At 44.8% G+C, this 20,795-nt stretch overlaps 1 protein-coding gene, 1 non-coding gene and 1 pseudogene across 3 annotated transcripts; 2 read left to right on the top strand and 1 right to left on the bottom strand.

Moving 5' to 3' along the window:
- Positions 1 to 9,690: 9,690 nt before the first annotated feature.
- LOC145522387 (protein Mdm4 pseudogene) lies at positions 9,691 to 10,014 on the top strand (annotated as a pseudogene).
- Positions 10,015 to 13,185: 3,171 nt separating this feature from the next.
- Positions 13,186 to 17,591, top strand: TMEM216 (transmembrane protein 216). Of its 2 annotated transcripts, none has more exons than XM_081536717.1 (5): positions 13,186 to 13,247; positions 13,953 to 14,054; positions 14,565 to 14,657; positions 16,515 to 16,716; positions 17,009 to 17,591. In XM_081536717.1, exons 1-5 carry the CDS (start codon positions 13,211 to 13,213, stop codon positions 17,022 to 17,024), a joined length of 450 nt encoding a protein of 149 aa, XP_081392843.1. In that variant the 5' UTR covers positions 13,186 to 13,210; the 3' UTR covers positions 17,025 to 17,591. The 2 variants fall into 2 exon arrangements, with proteins under 2 accessions (XP_081392843.1, XP_081392844.1); XM_081536718.1 differs by having other exon boundaries at positions 13,186 to 13,261.
- A 3,069-nt stretch (positions 17,592 to 20,660) lies between these two features.
- TRNAE-UUC (transfer RNA glutamic acid (anticodon UUC)) lies at positions 20,661 to 20,733 on the bottom strand. Its single transcript has one exon. It is a non-coding gene; the product is annotated as a tRNA-Glu (tRNA).
- Between the last annotated feature and the right edge of the window lie 62 nt (positions 20,734 to 20,795).

Genomic DNA, 20,795 nt, shown 5'->3' with positions numbered 1-20,795 from the left:
ACCAGTACTGAGGTGACCCAGATACTTAAGAGTTAACAGACAAGGATAATAAAGCAGCAGTGAAATTATGTTCTCAGTGAATAAAAAGATAGGCAACCAAGCCGCAATAAAGCTACCAACTGTCAAAAAAAAAAAAAAGATAGGCAACCTCAGCAAAGAAACAAATGACTTTTGAAAATTGGAAACTCTGGAAATAAAAATTACAACAACTGAAACACTTTTAATCAAATGGATAGATTTAACAGCAAAAGAGATTACAGAACTGGCCAATGAACTAGAAGGTAGACTGATAGAAACTCCCCACGCTGCAGAACAGAGACAAAAAGTGGTTTTTTTTTTAAGTCTTCCAGGCCAGTTAGATAATGTCAAACAGTCTGACAAATGTATGATTAGAGTCCTAGAAGGCAAAAAGAAGGAAGAGAGCAGGAAAAAAAAAAAATAGCCAAAATTTTCCCAAATTTGATGAAAAGAAATGTACATATTTTAGATATTCCACAAAGCCACCTTGATTAACACAGAAAGGCCACATCTAGGAACATCATAGTCAAAAGCTAAAGATGAAGAGCAAATCTTGAAAGCAGCAAGAGAAAAATAAACCACATACAGAAGAACAACTAGCAACTGCCTACTCACCATAAATCAGAGGCCAGCAGAGAGTGTAACACCATCTCTAAAGTGCTGCAAGAAAAAGAGGTCAACTCAGAAATCTAAATTTACCAAAAATATACTTCAGATATAAGATAAAACTAAGAGAATTTGTTGCCAGCAACCCTGCGCTATAAAGAAATGCTAAAGGAGTTATTTGGCTTGAAGAGGAATGATAACAGATGGAAACTCAGATCCTCTGAAAGGGATGGAGTACATCAGAAATAGTATCTGAGTAAATATAAAGACTATTTTAAAACGTTTTTCTTATTAAGTTATTTATAATACATACGAATATAAAATGCAGTGTTTTCCATGTACAGAGTAATGACCAGTGCAAGCCACGTGCTGAACCATAAAACAATAATCAGTACATTTAAAAGGAGAAAGAGCATGTTTTTTGACAATAATGGAATTGAGTTAGAAATCAGTAACACTAAGATAACTAGGTGGTCCAATCTAAGTCCAATGAGAAGACAGAAACCACCTAGTAATTTAAACATGGCAGGTTTAATATAATCCTTACATTATAAGAGGGGAACTATAAAAATGTAATGTTGTTTAGTCAGTCATGTCTGACTCCTTGCAATGCACGCCGCCCCCCGCTCCCCCCCCCCGCTCCCCCCCCCCCCCCAGCCCCATGGACTGTAGCCCTCCAGGCTCCTCTGGCCATGGGATTTCCCAGGCAAGAATACTGAAGTGGGTTGCCATTTTCTCCTCTAGGGGATCTTCCCGATCCAGGGATCGAACCTGCATCTCCTGTGTCTCCTGCGCTGGCAGGCAGATTTTTTACCACTGACCCACCTGGAAAGCCCTATAAAAATGTAAAGAGAATTCTAAAAGGGTACCTGAGGGCTGAGGACAAACTTTGTAGGGTCCCCCACCCCCAAGTCTGGGGTTTAGACCTCACAGCAGCCCACTGGGTGGTGGACAAGTTCATTGGTTGGCCAAGGCAGAGCTGGTTCACAGTTGCCAGCCAAGAAACAGCCTTCTAGGGCACAGATGAGCCAAGGCTGTTGGGGAGGTGCACCCAAAGAGTTGGAATGCCCAGGTACACAAGGCCTGCAGTGCATGATGTCCATGCCCGGCATGGAGGGCCATGGGAATCAATCCTCTGGGGAGAAGAGCCAAGGTTGGTGAGCAGACATGTGGAGTTGGGCCCCGCTGTGGATACACACTGTCCATGCCTAAGGGCCTGGGGAAGAGTGATCCTGGGCAGAGATAAACAAGGCTGAGGGGGCAAGTGCACAGAGTTAGGGAACTGCCATGCGTGCCAAGGCCTGGAGCATGCGGTATCCTCGACAGGAGGACCACAGCCAAGTGGTCACCAGGCATGGACCAGGTTCGCAAGGTTGCCAAGGGAGTGCCCGCTCTTGGCATGTGGTTGGAGAGGACCATCTGATATCCTAGCTGTCCTCACACACATGCACCGCGGAGACCACAGCGCAGGAGCAGGAAAAGCAAACCAGAGCTTATGGGAGCTAGAAAGACAAGCCCATTCCTTCCTTCAATATCCCTCCAGCGCCCTCTACAGACAGGGCTTACCATTGTGCTCACTGAAAGGGAGAAATGCCGAGTCCAGTAGGGTATCACAGGACAGGTTCTGAAGGTGAATGCAAAGCTCATGTCCATCTTTTCAGCTACTCAGCTTTCATGCGCCATTCTACACTTATTTGAACTTCCATGTTGCATTCCTACTGACAACATATATCTATTCTTAAAAGCAGCATTCTTGGGACTTCCCTAGTGGTGCACTGGACCCAATGCAGGAGGCCTGGGTTCGATTACTGGTCAGGGAACTAGAGGTAGGATTAGGGTTACCCCACAACTAAGAGTTCACAGCCTTATCTAACCTGCGTGTCACAACCAAGACCCGATGCAGTCAAATAGATAAATGTATTTTTTTAAAGTGGTGTTCTCATTCTTCCCCTAAAATGAGAAGACATACAGTCCCAACAGTCACTATATCCATAGCTGACTGTATTAATGACTCTACAAATTTGTCGTGGTCCCACTAAATATTGTATTATATAAAGATTAAATTATGAAGTTTGACCTCCAACAAATAGTCAATAGAAAGGTAAAAGGGAGGAAATGGTCAGTATATACAAATAAACACATGCATGCATGTCAAGTCACTTCAGTCATGTGTGATTCTTTTCATCCCTATGGACTGGAGTCTGCCAGGCTCCTCTGTCCATGGGATTTTCCAGGCAAGAATACTGCAGTGGGTTGCCATGCCCTCATCCAGGAATCTTCCCAACCCAGGGATTGAACCTGTGTCTCCTGCAGCTCCTGCACTGCAGGTGGATTCTTTACCACTGAGCCACCAGGGAAGCCCCAAAAACACAGGCATGCAAGGAGCAAAGAAACACAAAAAACTACCAGAGCTCTCGTTTTTGTAATTGGTCAGTTTTGTAACTGGTCACAAAGTTGTAGTTGATAACCACGGCTTCCTTCTTCAATTCCTATATTGATAATTCCCTTTCCCTCAGTTCTAGCTTCTGCTGCTGCTCTGGGTTCTTTACCTGTTGTTGTTCAGTGACTAAGTTGTGCCTGACTCTTTTGTGACCCATGGATTATAGCCCACCAGGCTCCTCTGTCCATGGGATTTCTCAGACAAGAATACTGGAGTGGGTTGTCATTTCCTTCTCCAGGGGATCTTCCTGGACCAGGGATTGAACCTGCGTCTCCTGCATTGCAATGGCAACCCACTCCAGTACTCTTGCCTGGAAAATCCCATGGACGGAGGAGCCTGGTAGACCACAGTCCATGGGGTCTCGAAGAGTCGGATATGACTGAGCAACTTCACTTTCACGTTTCACTTTCATGCTTTGGAGAAGGCAATGGCAACCCACTCCAGTGTTCTTGCCTGGAGAATCCCAGGGGCGGAGGAGCCTGGTGGGCTGCCGTCTATGGGGTTGCACAGAGTCGGACACGACTGAAGCGACTTAGCAGCAGCAGCAGCAGCAGCTCCTGCATTGCAGGTGGATTCTTTACCACTGAACCACCAGGGAAGCCCTCTTTACTATTCGAGTAAACCAAACCCTCATTCCTAAATGATCTGAGTTCTACTTTTGGGGGGGCCATGGGTGTACTAGTAGGTGCCCCAGAGCATCCTCTGGGTTCCAGACATAGTCTTTCTTGTCTCCCTTGTGTAGCTGCAACCCAATTTTCCCTTGAGACTCAGAATCAATCATTCTAGCCAGTAGGTTGGATAACCCCCCCCTCTTTTTGTTCTTTGATTTAGTAGCATAAGGAGCCCAGATTGACCAGGTGACAATCTCATTCTCTAGTTCAGTAATACATTGTTCTGTCTCCTTGTGGAACATGACTCACTTGAGAACTAAGATCTCCAAATCAGCAGGCTCAAATTTTTCAGTGTAAAAGGCAAAAACTCTGGTGGTGGTTTATTAGGTGTAATAGTGAGAGAAGTCATTCCCACTCCTACTCATTGAATCCTGGACCCATGTGTGCTGGCTGGGGGGATACCAGTACCGTATAATGGTCTCTGATTCAAAGACATACTTCATTCTGTGAATTAGAACCCCCATCCTTTCAGGATGTTGTCTCCCTACTGACGCTATAACTGAGTCTACCGTGAACCATTCTACTTTTCAATTACACCACCTTCTTCCAGGCAACGAAGTATGTGTGGTAAGACCAGTTATTTCCAGAGGCACGAGCCCATTGCCACACTTCCTTTGGTGTGAAATGAGTTTCTCAATCAGGTGCAATGTTGTGTAGAATGCCATGAGGGACACATCATGTCTCTGTTGGGAGGACCCGAGGAACCTTCACTTGTACGAAATGAGCCAAGGCTGATGAGTGGGTGTGCAGAAGAATTGAGGCACTCCTGCAGGGGCAGAGTCTGGAGGGTGTGGGGTCCACATGGGAAGAGCCCTAGGAAACAACCCTCTGGGGTGCAGGAAGCCAAGGCTGGTGGGCAGGGTGACACAGGGGATCAGGATGCTGCTGCAGGTGTGAGGCAGAGGCAAGGTGAAGATCACCAGGCCTGGGCTGGGGCTAAGAGACCAATGAGCCCCCCATCCCCCACCGGCACGCAGCTGGGGCAGAGCACCGCTGGAGGTCCTCCCCCCACACATGCACCTCTGTGCAGAAGGAGCAAGAAAAACCAAAACATCGCAGGCTGGAACCAGGAAGCAAAGCCCCTTTCTTCCTGCAGTGTCCATCCAGTGCCCTCTACTGACGGAGCCTAACATGGTGCTCACTGAAAGGGAGACTGCTTTCAGTCTAGTCCATGACTGCAGAACAGGTACTGAAGTGTTTGTCTGAAGCTGAGGACCAATATGTTGATAACTGCCATACTGAGAAACCACTAAATATTTACAAGTTAAACATCATACTTGTAAATCATCATGGATCAGAGAAGAAACCGGGCTTCCCCGGTGGCTCAGATGGTAGAGAATCTGCCTGCAATGCAGGAGACCTGGGTACGATCCCTGGGTTGGGAAGATCCCCTGGAGGAGGTCATGGGAATCCACTCCAGTACTCTGGCCTGGAAAATCCCCATGGACAGAGGAGCCTGGTGGGCTACAGACCATGGGGTTGCGAAGAGTTGGACATGACTGAGCAACTAAGTACATATAGCACAGCACAAAGAAAAAACCAAAAGAGAAATTAGAGAGTACTTTACATCATAATGAAAATACAACATTTAAAATCCATATCATGGGGACTTCCTTAGTGGTCCAGTGGTTAAGAATCCACCTTGCAATGCAGGGGATGCGCGTTTGATCCCTGGTTGGGATCTACATGCCGCAGAACAACTAAGCCTGCTTGCCACAACTAGAGAGTCCATGTGCCACAATGAAAGATTCCTCATGATGCAACAGAGATCCCATGTGCTACAACAAAGACTTGACATAGCCAAGTAAATAAATATTTTTTAAAAATGCTTCACAGCCAAAGATGGAGAAGCTCTATACAGTCAGCAAAAACAAGACCGGGAGCAGACTGTGGCTCAGATCATGAACTGCTTATTGCCAAATTCAGACTTAAATTGAAGAAAGTAGGGAAAACCACTAGTCCATTCAGGTATGACCAAGATCAAATCCCTTATGAGTATACAGTGGAAGTGACAAATAGATTTAAGGGACTAGACCTGATAGAGTGCCTGATGAACTATGGACAGAGGTTCGTGACATTGTACAGCAGACAGGGATCAAGACAATCCTCATGGAAAAGAGATGCAAAAAAGCAAAATGGCTGTCTGAGGAGGCCTTACAGATAGCTGGGAAGAGAAGAGAAGCGAAAAGCAAAGGAGAAAAGGAAAGATATTCCCATCTGAATGCAGAGTTCTAAAGAATAGCAAGGAGAGACAAGAAAGCCTTCCTCAGCGATCAATGCAAAGAAATAGAGGAAAACAACAGATTGGGAAAGACTAGAGATCTCTTCAAGAAAATCAGAGATACCAAAGGAACATTTCATGCAAAGATAGGCTCGATAAAGGACAGAAATGATATGGACCTAACAGAAGCAGAAGATATTAAGAAGAGGTGGCAATACACAGAAAAACTGTACAAAAAAGATCTTCACGACCCAGATAATCACGATGGTGTGATCACTCACCTAGAGCCAGACATCCTGGAATGTGAAGTCAAGTGGGCCTTAGAAAGCATCACTACGAACAAAGCTAGTGGAGGTGATGGAATTCCAGTGGAGCTATTTCAAATCCTCAAAGGTGATGCTGTGCAAGTGCTGCACTCGATATGCCAGCAAATTTGGAAAACTCAGCAGTGGCTGCAGGACTGGAAAAGGTCAGTTTTCATTCCAATCCCAAAGAAAGGCAATGCCAAAGAATGCTCAAACTACCGCACAATTTCACTCATCTCACATGCTAGTAAAGTAATGCTCAAAATTCTCCAAGCCAGGCTTCAGCAATACGTGAACCGTGAACTTCCAGATGTTCAAGCTGGTTTTAGAAAAGGCAGAGGAACCAGAGATGAAATTGCCAATATCCGCTGGATCATCAAAAAAGCAAGAGAGTTCCGGAAAAACATCTATTTCTGCTTTATTGACTATGCCAAAGCCTCTGACTGTGTGGATCACAATAAACTGTGGAAAATTCTGAAAGAGATGGGAATACCAGACCATCTGACCTGTCTCTTGAGAAACCTGTATGCAGGTCAGGAAGCAACAGTTAGAACTGGACATGGAACAACAGACTGGTTCCAAATAGGAAAAGGAGTCCGTCAAGGCTGTATATTGTCACCCTGCTTATTTAACTTATATGCAGAGTACATCATGAGAAACGCTGGGCTGGAAGAAACACAAGCTGGAATCAAGATTGCCAGGAGAAATATCAATAACCTCAGATATGCGGATGACACCACCCTTATGGCAGAAAGTGAAGAAGAACTAAAGAGCCTCTTGATAAAGGTGAAAGAGGAGAGTGAAAAAGTTGGCTTAACGCTCAACGTTCAGAAAACTAAGAACATGGCATCTGGTCCCATCACTTCATGGGAAATAGATGGGGAAACAGTGGAAACAGTGTCAGACTTTATTTTGGGGGGCTCCAAAATCACTGCTGATGGTGATTGCAGCCATGCAATTAAAAGACGCTTACTCCTTGGAAGGAAGGTTATGGCCAACCTAGATGGCATGTTTAAAAGCAGAGACATTACTTTGCCAACAAAAGTCCGTCTAGTCAAGGCTATGGTTTTTCCAGTGGTCATGTATAGATGTGAGAGTTGGACGGTGAAGAAAGCTGAGCGCTGCAGAATTGATGCTTTTGAACTGTGGTGTTGGAGAAGACTCTTGAGAGTCCCTTGGACTGCAAGGAGATCCAATCAATCCATCCTAAAAGAGATCAATCCTGGGTGTTCATTGGAAGGTCTGATGTTGAAGCTGAAACTCCAATACTTTGGCCACCTCATGCAAAGGGCTGACTCATTGGAAAAGACCCTAATGCTGGGTAGGATTGGGGGCGGGAGGAGAAGGGGACGACAGAGGATGAGACGGTTGGATGGCATCACCGACTCGATGGACATGGGTTTGGGTAGACTCCGGGAGTTGGTGATGGACAGAGAGGCCTGGCGTGCTGCAATTCATGGGGTCGCAAAGAGTCGGACACGACTGAGCGACTGAACTGAACTGAACTGATGCAGCTTCTGTCAGAAAAGAAGATCTGAAACCAAGAGCCTAATTTTTCACCTTAAATCAGTAAAAGAGCAAATTGAGCCCAAAGTAGGAAGAAAGAAGGCTATGTTAAACATAAGACCAGAAAGAACATGTGTAAATAACAGATAAAAAACCATGAAACTAAAAGTTAATTCTTTGAAAAGTTAGTTGATTAATCTTCAGCTAGATTGTGGAGCTTATCCCAGGAATGTAAGTTTGGTTTGATATTTAAAAATCAATGGGTGAAATTCACCAAGTCAGCAGAATAAAGAGGGAAAAGTATTTCATCATTAATCAGTTGTATCTGTGACAAAATTCATAACATTCATTCGTGATAAAACAATATCTGCAAACTAAGAACAGCTCGTTGTTGTTGTTTAGTCGCTAAGTCATGTCCGACTCTTTTGTGACTCCATGGACTGTAGCCCACCAGGCTCCTCTGTCCATGGGATTTCCCAGGCAAGAATACTGGAGTGGGTTGCCATTTCCTTCTCTAGGGGGTTTTCCTGACCCAGGGATCAAACTCAAGTCTCTTGCATCTCCTGCACTGGCAGGCGGATTCTTTACCACTGAGCCACTAGGGAAGCCCTAAGAATTGCTATGCTATGCTAAGTCGCTTCAGTCATGTCCGACTCTGTGCGACCCCAGAGACGGCAGCTCACCAGGTTCCGCCATCCCTAGGATTCTCCAGGCAAGAATACTGGAGTGGGTTGCCATTTCTTTCTCCAGTGCATGAAAGGGAAAAGTGAAAGTGAAGTCGCTCAGTCATGTCCGACTCTTAGCGACCCCATGGACTGTAGCCTACCAGGCTCCTCCGTCCATGGGATTTTCCAGGCAAGAGTACTGGAGTGGGGTGCCATTGCCTTCTCCTAGAATTGCTAGCATGTACCAAAATCCCAGACTTCCAGAAGGAAGCAGGTGTTCAGCATAAACCACACAGTTTGCACAAACAATTGAGGCACGGTGAGACATTTTGGATTGATGGAAACCTTTCAGAAATACAAGTTCACAGACACCAGCCAAAGGCCAACCTTGCAAGTAGGACTTCGTAAGGATAGCAAATCTCAGGCCTGCTATGTCAGCTCCTTCCTGCACAATATCACAGCCAAACTGGTTTCTTTCCAGAAAGGCAAGTTTGGTTATACCTTTAAAAATCAATGTAATTCATAACATTAGCAGAATAAATGGAGGAAAACATATTGCCTCAACAGATGCAGAGACAGCATTCAATAAAATGTATCACAAACATTTCAGCAAATTAGAAAAAGAAGGAACTTTCTTAAACCGATAGAGTATCTACAGAAAAATTTACCATTAGCATATTAATTGTGAAATATAATACTTTCCCCTGATGTTTGGTAAGAATATCCATTATCACCACTTCTTTTTAACATTATACTGGAGGTCTTAGCCAGTATAAGGTAACTTGAAAAACTGAAAGTACAGGGATTGAAAAGGAAGGAGAACTATCTTTTTTTTCTGACGATATGATATTATGTACATTAAAATCCAAAAGAATCTTTGTATTCTCTTGCTCAAGGAGATGTTTGTCTAGGTGCAAGCACTCCATCAAAAGGTTCCAGGCCCAAACCACACTGAAACATTACTTCCCACCTACTTGGATAGTGATGATAATAATTTTAAAAACTGAAAATAAAAGGTTTTGATAAGGATGCAGAGGAATCGGGATCCTTGTACCATTGTAAAATGCTTACGGACACTGTGGAAAACAGTTTGATGGCTCCTTGAAAAGTTAAACATGGGACTACACACCGTTTCAGAATGCTGCTAAGGCCCTAGGGCCAGTGACTGACGCCCCCTCTGCCATGGGCTCGGCAGAAAGCGACTCCTGGAGTGACCATTAAGACTTACCAGCAGACTTCACAACACTTCACGGCCAAAATGACACCATTTTCCACCTCGGCCCAGTGTTCAACATCTGACAGTGCTTGCAGGATCTCTTCAGAGCAAACCAATCAGGTATGACCAAAACTGCCACTTGTGAAGATTTTGCAAGCATCAGGTGCACAGGTGAAATGTTCACTGGTAAAGAGGTCATGCATTATCTAGGTAGATCAGCAGGAGCAGCAATATGCTGTACTGTGGTGGAGATCTTTTGGGAGAACTCCTGGGCCATCGGACTTTTTCTGTGAAAGATCCAAGCCCTCTCTCTATGATGTGCTAAGGAAGAATCTGGTCACATTAGCTACTGCTGCTACAGCATGAGTAACTTGCCCAGATGAGATGCCACTAATAAGAGAGCAGATATCTGTGACTGTCCAGTCCTTGCTCTTTCTTTTGTGCCACACACTGATGTTTCTTTAACCCCTACTTGTAACAGAATTTGCCCCAATTAATTTTTAACACATTTAAAAAAATCTGAACATTAAATCTTTAAAACATTAAAAAAAAAAAGTCAAACATGGAATGACCATAAAACTCAGTAATTCCCTCCTACATGTATATTTAAAGGAACTGAAAACAGATACTTCCACAGATACTTCTATGCCAATGTTCACTGCAGCATTTTTCTAGCCCAAAGGTGAAAACTCATGTCTACCTGTCAACAGATGGATAAACAAAATGTGGCACACACACACACACACACACACACACACACACACACTGCTGCTGCTGCTGCTGCTGCTGCTAAGTCACTTCAGTCGTGTCCGACTCTGTGCGACCCCATAGACGGCAGCCCACCAGGCTCCCCCGTCCCTGGGATTCTCCAGGCAAGAACACTGGAGTGGGTTGCCATTTCCTTCTCCAATGCATGAAAGTGAAAAGTGAAAGCAAGAACGCCCAGTCGTGTCCGACTCTTAGTGACCCCTTGGACTGCAGCCTACCAGGCTCCTCCGTCCATGGGATTTTCCAGGCAAGAGTATTGGAGTGGGTTGCCATTGCCTTCTCCACATACACACACACACCAAGGAATATTATTCAGCCATAAAAGGGAATGAAGTTCTGATATAAGCTATAACATGAATGAACCTTAAAAACATGCTAAATGGAATTATGCCAGACACAAAAGAACAAGTATTGTATGATTCCACTTACTTAAAATATAAAGACTAGGCAAATTCATAGAAATAAAAAGTAGATTAACGGTTAGCAGGGCCTAGGGGGACGGGGAGAACCAGGAGTTATTGTTTAATGGTTACAGAGTTTCCCATTGCAATGAAAAAAGTTTTGAAAATGGTGGTGATGGTTAACCAACATTGTGAATATAATTAATGCCATTGAACTGTACACTTGAAAAAAAAAAGTCACTCTACTCACATTACCTGGTTTGAGTGTGCCATGTTTTCTATCCTACCCTGACAGTGGCTGACAGTCAAGTCAACCTGAGTCCAATCAAAACTCTTCTTTCTGCTTCCCTGGGGGCAGTAACACATGCTAACTGCTCCAAACCATAAGCCCAGTTCACCAGTCATCTCTTGAAAACTTCTCTCAGTTCCCACCTAGAGTACTTTGTCTTCCCAACCCCCATGCACGTCAGGGGTCACGTGGTGATCATGCTTCATCTTCCCCGTCTTATTTATGCTCCTTGAAAGGATCCTTTGCCTGCCTGCTCAGTCGCTCGGTGGAGTCAGACTCTTTGAGATCCCAGGGCTGTCTAGCCCGCCAGACTCCTCTGTCCATGAGATTTCCCAGGCAAGAATACTGGAGTGGGTTGCCAAAGGAGCCTCTAGTTCTGATTAATTCTGGTGTCTTCTAAGTACCTGTTTGATAAATTGGATGCACAAAATCCATTCAGTTCAGTTCAGTCGCTCAGTCATGTCCGACTCTTTGTGACCCCATGAATTGCAGCACGCCAGGCCTCTCTGTCCATCACCAACTCCCGGAGTCTACCCAAACCCATGTCCATCGAGTCGGTGATGCCATCCAACCATCTCATCCTCTGTCGTCCCCTTCTCCTCCCGCCCCCAATCCTACCCAGCATTAGGGTCTTTTCCAATGAGTCAGCCCTTTGCATGAGGTGGCCAAAGTATTGGAGTTTCAGCTTCAACATCAGACCTTCCAATGAACACCCAGGATTGATCTCTTTTAGGATGGATTGATTGGATCTCCTTGCAGTCCGAGGGACTCTCAAGAGTCTTCTCCAACACCACAGTTCAAAAGCATCAATTCTGCGGCGCTCAGCTTTCTTCACCGTCCAACTCTCACATCCATACATGACCACTGGAAAAACCATAGCCTTGACTAGACGGACTTTTGTTGGCAAAGTAATGTCTCTGCTTTTAAATATGCCATCTAGGTTGGCCATAACCTTCCTTCCAAGGAGTAAGCGTCTTTTAATTGCATGGCTGCAATCACCATCAGCAGTGATTTTGGAGCCCCCCAAAATAAAGTCTGACACTGTTTCCACTGTTTCCCCATCTATTTCCCATGAAGTGATGGGACCAGATGCCATGTTCTTAGTTTTCTGAACGTTGAGCGTTAAGCCAACTTTTTCACTCTCCTCTTTCACCTTCATCAAGAGGTTCTTTAGTTCTTCTTCACTTTCTGCCATAAGGGTGGTGTCATCCGCATATCTGAGGTTATTGATATTTCTCCTGGCAATCTTGATTCCAGCTTGTGTTTCTTCCAGCCCAGCGTTTCTCATGATGTACTCTGCATATAAGTTAAATAAGCAGGGTGACAATATACAGCCTTGACGGACTCCTTTTCCTATTTGGAACCAGTCTGTTGTTCCATGTCCAGTTCTAACTGTTGCTTCCTGACCTGCAAAATCCATTACCCTCCCCCAAAAGACCTCTTGCTAGACAAAAAACTTCAAACCCCAACTCGCATTTGCCGAGCACTTTCGTGCATTGTCAGACCGTTGTTTGGGATTCCCTCGTGGCTCAGACGGTAAAGAGCCTGCCCGCAATGCAAGAGGCGTGAGTTCCATCCCTGGGTCCGGAAGATCCCCTGGAGAAGGAAATGGCAACCCACTCCAGTATTCTTGCCTGGAAAATCCGATGGACTGAGGAGCCTGGCGGCTGTATACAGTCGATAGGATCACAAAGAGTCGGACACGTCTGAGCGACTACACTTTCACTTTTTTCGTGCATTGTCAGACTGTTGTTAGCAAGGAGAATCGTGGGGCTAAGGCCTATTTGCCAATTCTGTGGTCACATTACCACTATTTGCTACTTCTGCCGATTCACTGTAAAACTTTGGGTGGGGAAGCCCAACAGCTGCTCCCGGCCCTGGGGGTCTGCGGACTCCAGCTGGGTGGGCGGCCACTGTGCTGTCGAAGGTCGCCAGTCAAAACCCCAGCGAAGGCCACTTGCGCGCACGCGCGGACGCAACAAGACGGCTTCCGCACCAGGCAACCATCGAGTGTGACAGGAGGCCAGAGAGGCCAGAATCCCGGGCCGCTCCGTCCCCCGCTTCCGGCAACGCCTCTCTGCTCCAGGAGTAGAGGTAGCCGCGTATGCAGTTTCCATGGGGACTGGAGATGGCGCCGCGAGGTGAGATTACGGAGGTGTGTGAGTCGCTGGTCCTGATCGCTTCTATACTCCACCCCTTTCTCTCCCACTGCTCGACTTTTATAAATCCTCTATTCTCGGGTGTTATGGACATCACTCCTCAGTTGTCCAAAGCAGGGTTTGGCAGCCTCACCCTCCCAGGGTTCCTGAAGGTCTCGAGGTGCGGGTCTCAGATTCCCCCAAATTCTTGGCCGGGCCCGTTCTAGGCCAGCTCAGTTACAGATTTGCAGCGTGACTTCAAACAAGCCAGTGCTGGCCTCTGCACCCCAATTTCTCTTCCCAAATAGTGACGAGGTTATTTCTAAAAGGGGTTTGACTTTCACACCCGAAGCCCAGAGTCAAGTTTAGCGGACACTCTACACACACACAGACACGGACACCCTACACACACACACACACACACACACACACACACACACACACACACACACACACACACACACACACACACACACACACACACACACACACACACACACACACACACTCACACACACACACACACACACACACACACACACACACACACACTTTCTCTCTCCTCATCAGCAATCAGAAGTGCCCCACGTGGCCCTTTCCATTAGCTGCGACCTCGTGTTTCCTTCACGTTAGACACAAAACCATTGAAATAACTGAGGTTGGGCTGCCCTCCAGCCCATCTCTTTTTCTCTGTGCTCACTTTTTCAGGTAAACGGTTATCCTCCACCCCGCTGGAAATTCTGTTCTTTCTGAATGGGTGGTATTATGCTACCTATTTCCTGATGGAACTCTTCATATTTCTGTATAAAGGTAATGCCTGGGGTTTGACTACCCTCGCCCACATCCCTTCCCCACTTCAGCGCAGAGCCAACTCCCACCAAAACCCTTCCTATTTTCATTCTTTTCTCCCTTGACTTCTTGAGAATGATTTAGTAGGAAGCTCCTGGGCAAGAATTTCTTGAGTTTGGGAAATGTGGGATTCTCCCTTCCAACTCTCCCGCATCACATCTTGCTGAACTCCACTTTCAGCCCGTTGATGACCCTCGGAAGCTATTCAGTGGTCTGTGTACCCGTGTACAGCTGATAATGGTGGAGGGTGGAGTCATCATAGACTCTCTGAGTTAGGAGTAAAACCCCATAACAACATGCCTACCTCTAACGGAAACGCAGCCACAACAAGGAGTTAACACCTGCATCAGGTTAATAGACCCTGCCCACATCTCACTAAGTAGTTCATGGAAAGCTGATAAGACTCGTGTGTGAGAGTTCTCTTGTGTACTGTTCTGTGTTGTTTGCAAACTCTGACTTTTGTGTTGGCAGGTCTCCTGCTCCCATACCCAACAGCCAATCTAGTCCTGGATGTGGTGATGCTCTTCCTGTATCTTGGAATTGAAGTAATTCGACTATTTTTTGGTGAGTGTTTGTCCAAAGAATATTTCCATTCTTTCTGAGATGAGCTGGTATCCGTAACCTGATTAACAAGGAAAAGTACATAACCTAGGCTCACCAATCAAGAGATTGGATCTGGTGGTATATCCCATTACCCCCTCTCTGGAGTTTCAAGCTGCTTCATATTTTGGGTCAAGATGTATCTGTCTGTTGCCCTACAGGGCCAGAAGTGGGCAGTGACATGATATTAGATAATTCCTTCCCAGTTGTCTAACTGTTACAAGAGTGCCTTGTTCCTCTCACTGGTTTGCTTAGGAGAATAGATTCAGCTGTAACTCCATGTCTGGGGCAGGAGATGCCTGCACACGTCAGCACTAAGATCCCCTTCATTTTTCTGAACAAGGATTTCTCTAGGACAAGTTTTGTATTCCTGGAAATACAGAGCAAGCCATTATTAGTTAGAATATGTCATCCCTGAAAATGGTCTTTAAACACACTGAAGAAAAAAAAAAAACAACTTTCAGCACATATCATAAGGGATAAAGAAAGCTCACATAAAGTGCTAAGAAAAAAAGCTAGTTTTAAAAATTAGCAAGGGAGGGAATTCCCTGGCTGTCCAGTGGTTAAGATTTCAAGTTTCCAACTCAGGGGGTAGGGGTTCGATCCATGGTTGGGGAACTAAGATTCTGCATGCTGCACAGCAAAAAAAAAAAAAGTTAGCAAGGGACCCTAATGGGCAGTTCACATAAGAATAGTTACAAAGGACCAGAAAAATGATAAAATGCCCAAACTCACTAACAAAAAGCAAGCTGGAAAAACAAGGCAACATTTTCACGCATTGGATTAAAAAGATTTCCAAATGCCCAGTATTCAAATAACTGCAATAAACAGTTCTGTATGGTCTCACACTCATGTGAGTAGTTATATTCCCACACCCTTGGAAATATAAATTAGTATAACCTTTTTTGTTAATGGTTTTACCAGGTAAAATTCATATTCTTAGACATTAACAATTTTCCTTCTAAAACTGGTTGAAAAAAACACACTTCTACAGATACACAAATATATCTATATGAGGATGTTATTGCCACGTATTTTTTGACATCAAAACATTAGAAACAACCTAAACACCTATCAATACAGGATTAGTTAAATTATGATATTGGTTCAATGAATTGTTCATAGCCATTAAAAAAGGTAGTTATGTGTGGAAAGAGTTATGATAGTTACATGTGGAAAGACATCTAACTATGTTAAGTGGTTAAATAAGTTGCCAAACAGTATGCAGAATATGATTCTACTGTTATAATAATGAAAATAATAACACGTGACTATACACATAAAAAAAGTCTGAAACAGTATACCTCATTCTGTAATAATGGCTATCTCTAGAGGGTGAATCATGGGGTCTTTTAATTTCTGTATTTTCTAAAATGATTTTCTATATTTTTTTCTTTTATTTTTTGGCCATCCCATGGGGCATGTGGGCCCTTAGTTCCCCAACCAGGGGTTGGACCCATGCTCCCCGCAGTGGAAGCACAGAGGCAACCACTGGACTGCCAGAGAAGTCCATATTTTCTATGTTAATTGACAAGTATTCAATGATTATATATTATTTTTATAATTAAAAAGATATTTCCTCAAATAAAGATCCCATTGTTTCTTGACTGGGAGCAGGACCTTTCTGTGAATGACTCTAATCCCATAGTTGCTCCAAAGCCTCTTGTTTTTAACACAGTGGGACCCTGTTAATAAAGTTGCACATCCCCATTCAAGACCATTTGCCTCCGCTTGCCAGTCCATCCCATCCCACCCGCCTTTTCCTCTGAGGCCAAGGAAAGCAGGCCACTTGGAGGTGACTCCATGGGCTGTGTCTGACAGGTACAAAGGGAAACCTCTGCCAGCGAAAGATGCCACTTGGTATTAGCGTGGCCTTGACCTTCCCGTCCACCATGATGGCCTCCTATTACCTGCTGCTGCAGACCTACGTGCTCCGCCTAGAAGCCATCATGAACAGCATCTTGCTGTTCTTCTGTGGCTCAGAGCTCCTGCTTGAGGTGCTCACCCTGACCACTTTCTCCAGGTACTGCTGCTGAGGGGCCATTTCCCATCACCTTAGGGTTGGGTTCCCATCCCAGGGAGGGATTCATTGTTCTTCTAAAGCTTGAAGGGTCTGGACTCTAGAGGATGTTTAAGGGTGAGAAAGGTGTCTTTCCCACTGAGGGTAGAAAGATGTCTTTCCTGAAGTTACACACTTAGGGAAGATATTCTTGCTTTCTGGGGCCAAGAGGCTTGGATTATAGAACAGTTCAGGCCAGCTGCTCTTGTTCACTGGCCTTTTAACATTTTCTTTCTTTCTTTCTTTCTGCCATCAGTATGGACAGGATGTGAAGTACAAAAACTTCAGCCAGCAGTCTTCACAGGCTGAGACCATACATACCTCTGGTACTTCAGCCACACCAGTGAGAAATGGCAGGCCAAGTTGTCCTGGGAAAGGTCGCAGCTTTTCCTTGGCACAGACATCTGGGGAACAAACCCAGCATAAGGCCACTGGGCACCATCTTCTCAACCAGGACCATCAGCCCAGGAGACTCGTCTACATTCCAGCATAGGGAGGGGCAAGGCTGGTGCCTTCCTGGCCCTTCTCGGAACCAGATCCCTTCTGACCTCAGGTTTTCCTCTTTGATCATAGTGGCCAGAGCATCTTGTGTGGACCTTGCAGGCTCCCTGGGCTTCCAGAAGGACCTGAGCCACACGCTCCCTGTGTGTGCTGTGCCCTACATGTCTTGCAAGAGCACAGGGTGCCTCAGGAGCGTGTGCTTCCAGAGTGATGCAAAAGCCGCTCATCCCGTTTCTCAGAAACTGAGCTCCAGAACTTTCTAAGTAGCTCATAGTGTTATTTTTCTACTCTCATCATGAAACAAACATTATTTTATAATAAACATGTATTTTCTATTGTGGGGGGTTGTAGCTTTTTCCTTATGGCACCTGTCCCTAGAATTTCATCTGCTTCAAGAGAAGGTAGAGACTATCCTCAAGGTTTGTTCTTGGCTGTGTCTAGTGACCCCGTGTGGACACAGAGGCAGCAATGAAGGTGTCCTACTGAATTTCTTCCCGCAGCTCCAGTCTCAATCCCTAAAGGCCCTGCCAGCTTCTGTGTCTTCTCCTCAAACCTGTCATCCTGACCACTCACATTCTTCACCTCTGCCCCAAAGCCAGCATATTTTTAAAAATTATTTACTTTGAGTTGTGCTGGGTCTTCATTTCTGCACTCAGGCTTTCTCTAGTTTCGGTGAGCGAGTGCTACTGTTCGTTGTGTTGCACGGGTTTCTCACTGCAGTGGCTTCTCTTGTTGCGGAGCACAGGCTCTGAACACACAGGCTTCAGTAGTTGCAGCACGCGGGATCAGTAGTTGTACAGCCAGCATCTTGTCTCTCATTATACTTACAAACAATCAATCATCATCTTTCCAGGATGAGGCATGGTTAATTGGAAGAAACATATTCTAAACTTACCAATGTTTTTTGGTCATTTGTTTTAAAATTTCAAGTGAACATAAAAAGAACATATACTTTTATTTTTTAAGCTGGAGAAATGTTACCGTAGATGAGTGTATATTCTCTTATCCAAGTAACCATCTTTAAAACTGTTTCTCATCTTACATGATAGCAGCCATTTTTTTAGATCCAAGAAGCCGTAACAAGAAGCCACTTTAGGAAACCTTGAGCCATATGGCCCCTCTGCTATCAGGTGAATCCTAGACTATCTGCTCTTACTCAGAGTAAAAAGTAACTGGCCTTTAAGAATGTCATGCTGGTTTTTAACTGCTTATTTCCCGTCATCAGGCTCATTCTCATCCTACAAAGGTCCCCACTGTCCAAGCTTTCTCTTGTTTCATAACCCTCTGTGTCCTTGCCTAAGAGCTGCCTTTGGGGTCTATCCAAAGACTGCATTAGATAGGTCTAATTCAGCATGAAACAGTAACAAAAACTCCAATAGGAACTTCCCTGACATTTCAATAGCATATCCCATGAATTCAATTTTCTGCTGTTTCTCACACTGTCTTTTTGCCGCCTAGCCCTGCTTTGAAGAAATCACTGGTGTCAAACTAGAGAACTTATTCTCCTTGACCTCCCTATTTCATTTAGTTTCATTGGTTAAGGTTAAAGAATCTGCCTGCAATGCAGGAGACCTGAGTTCAATTCCTGGGTCAGAAGATCCCCCGGAGAAGGAAATGGCAACCCACTCCAGTATTCTTGCCTAAAGAACTCCATGGACAGAGGAGTCTGGCAGGCTGCAGTCCGTGGGGCTGCCAAGAGTAGGACACAACTTAGCAACTAAACCAGCAATGCAAAAAATGAATGGGAGGTTTAAAAAAAAAAAAAAAATGAATGGGAGGTTCAGTTATAAGAGGCAGCTTAAAATTCACAGGGGCTTTAGAGAGCAATTTAATCTCACCCCCGACTTGGCAGGTTTAGAGATGAAGTAACATAGCCAAGCATCAACTGGTTACTAACTTGTTAGAAACTTTTGTCTTACTCGTGGCAGTCTGGATCAACCCCAGTCCTCAACGGGTACCACATGAGAATGGGAATGAATGATTGAAAATGGGCACAGGATTAAAACAGGAAGTCCTCACATTTTCTCCTTGGATACCTTGAAGCATTGCGTTTCCCATGCATGGCTCCATAAATACGCCTCCTTTTTATTTAGTTTTTATTTTTGGCTGCACCACACAACACACATGATCTTGGTTCCCTGACCACAGACCAAACCTGTGCCCCCTGCAGTGGAAGCTAGGAGCCTTAACCACTGGACCGCCAGGGAAGTCCCATAAATGTTGTTCTTGCTGCTTATCGGAGCCAGCCGTGTGGATAGTCAGTCATCAGAGAACATCATACAATAGGAACGGAGGCAGTGAATGATGGAAAGAGCACAGCTAGTCTCTCAGGGTTTAATGTGTCAGGCTGTACTCACCGTGGTGTCAAGGGAAGCCGCCATACGCCACACACACCTGAAGAGCTAACATTCTGGGACAACAGAAAAGGACAAAGGAGCAGGCACTGGAGCAGTCACAAGAGCTGACAGAGGTTGCTCAGATACTCACTCATGCCTAGAACGGTCAGGTGACTGCAGTGGCAGAGGTGACCCACAAGTCTTTCCCTTTCTATACTCCCACGGTAGCCCCTAGGAGCAACTGCAGAATGGATTTGCTTCTCTGGTCTAACAGTCCTCACACTCTAATTTACATAAGCCATCTGGAACATAAAAAGTAGACTTCTAGACTTGAGAGTTGATGCAGCACAGGAAGGCACTTTAGCAAGCATGGCACACATCTGAGACCACACAACTGAGATGCAGGTGACCATGGAACTCAACTTGGGAACACTGGTTTAAGTTCTGAGAGGCACTGCGATAATTTTTTCCTTTAAGTTTGGTAACATCGTAGACCCTCAGATTTCTCTTCTACTACAGGTTACTTGTTTTTTTTTTTTTTTTAAATATGTGTATCATTTTTTTGAATGTAAGGTGTTTATTTTTTTTTTAATAAATTTATTTATTTTAGTTGGGGGCTAATTACTTTACAATATTGTAATAGTTTTTGCCATACCTTGACATGAATCAGCCATGGGTTTACATGTGTTCCCCTTCCTGGACCCCCCACCCACCTCCCTCCCCATCCCATCCCTCTGGGTCATCCCATTGCCCCGGCCCTGAGCCCTTGTCTCATGCATCGAACATGGAATGGTGTTCTGTTTCACATATGATAATATACAGGTTACTTGTTTTTATACTGCTTTTGCCTTTACTGGTCTTAGTAACACACTGTGTATCATCTGGTTGTTCGTTCATCTTTTTAGTTAACTCTTTTCGTTCACTAGGCTTTTTAAAAAGTCAGCTTTCTGGAATCCCAAGGATCACCCCACAACACTGCTTTCTAACCTGTACCTCCTTATATTTATTTTTTTTTAATATATTTTTATTTATTTGTTGTACCAGGTCTTAGTTGCAGGATGTGGGATCTAGTTCCCCTACCAAGGATTGAACCCAGGTCCCCTGCATTGAAAGTGCAGAGTCCTAGCCACTGGACCACAAGGGAAGTCCCTTCCTTATATTTAGACAGCAATTCAGTCTACATAAAACGTTCCCATTTGTTATTGC

The sequence above is a fragment of the Giraffa tippelskirchi genome, chromosome 10, assembly GCF_054371585.1.
Source record: "Giraffa tippelskirchi isolate mGirTip1 chromosome 10, T2T-mGirTip1v1.2.pri, whole genome shotgun sequence".
NCBI lineage: Eukaryota > Metazoa > Chordata > Mammalia > Artiodactyla > Giraffidae > Giraffa > Giraffa tippelskirchi.
Note: the sequence above shows the minus strand (reverse complement) of the source record. Positions and strands in the feature narration are given on the sequence as shown.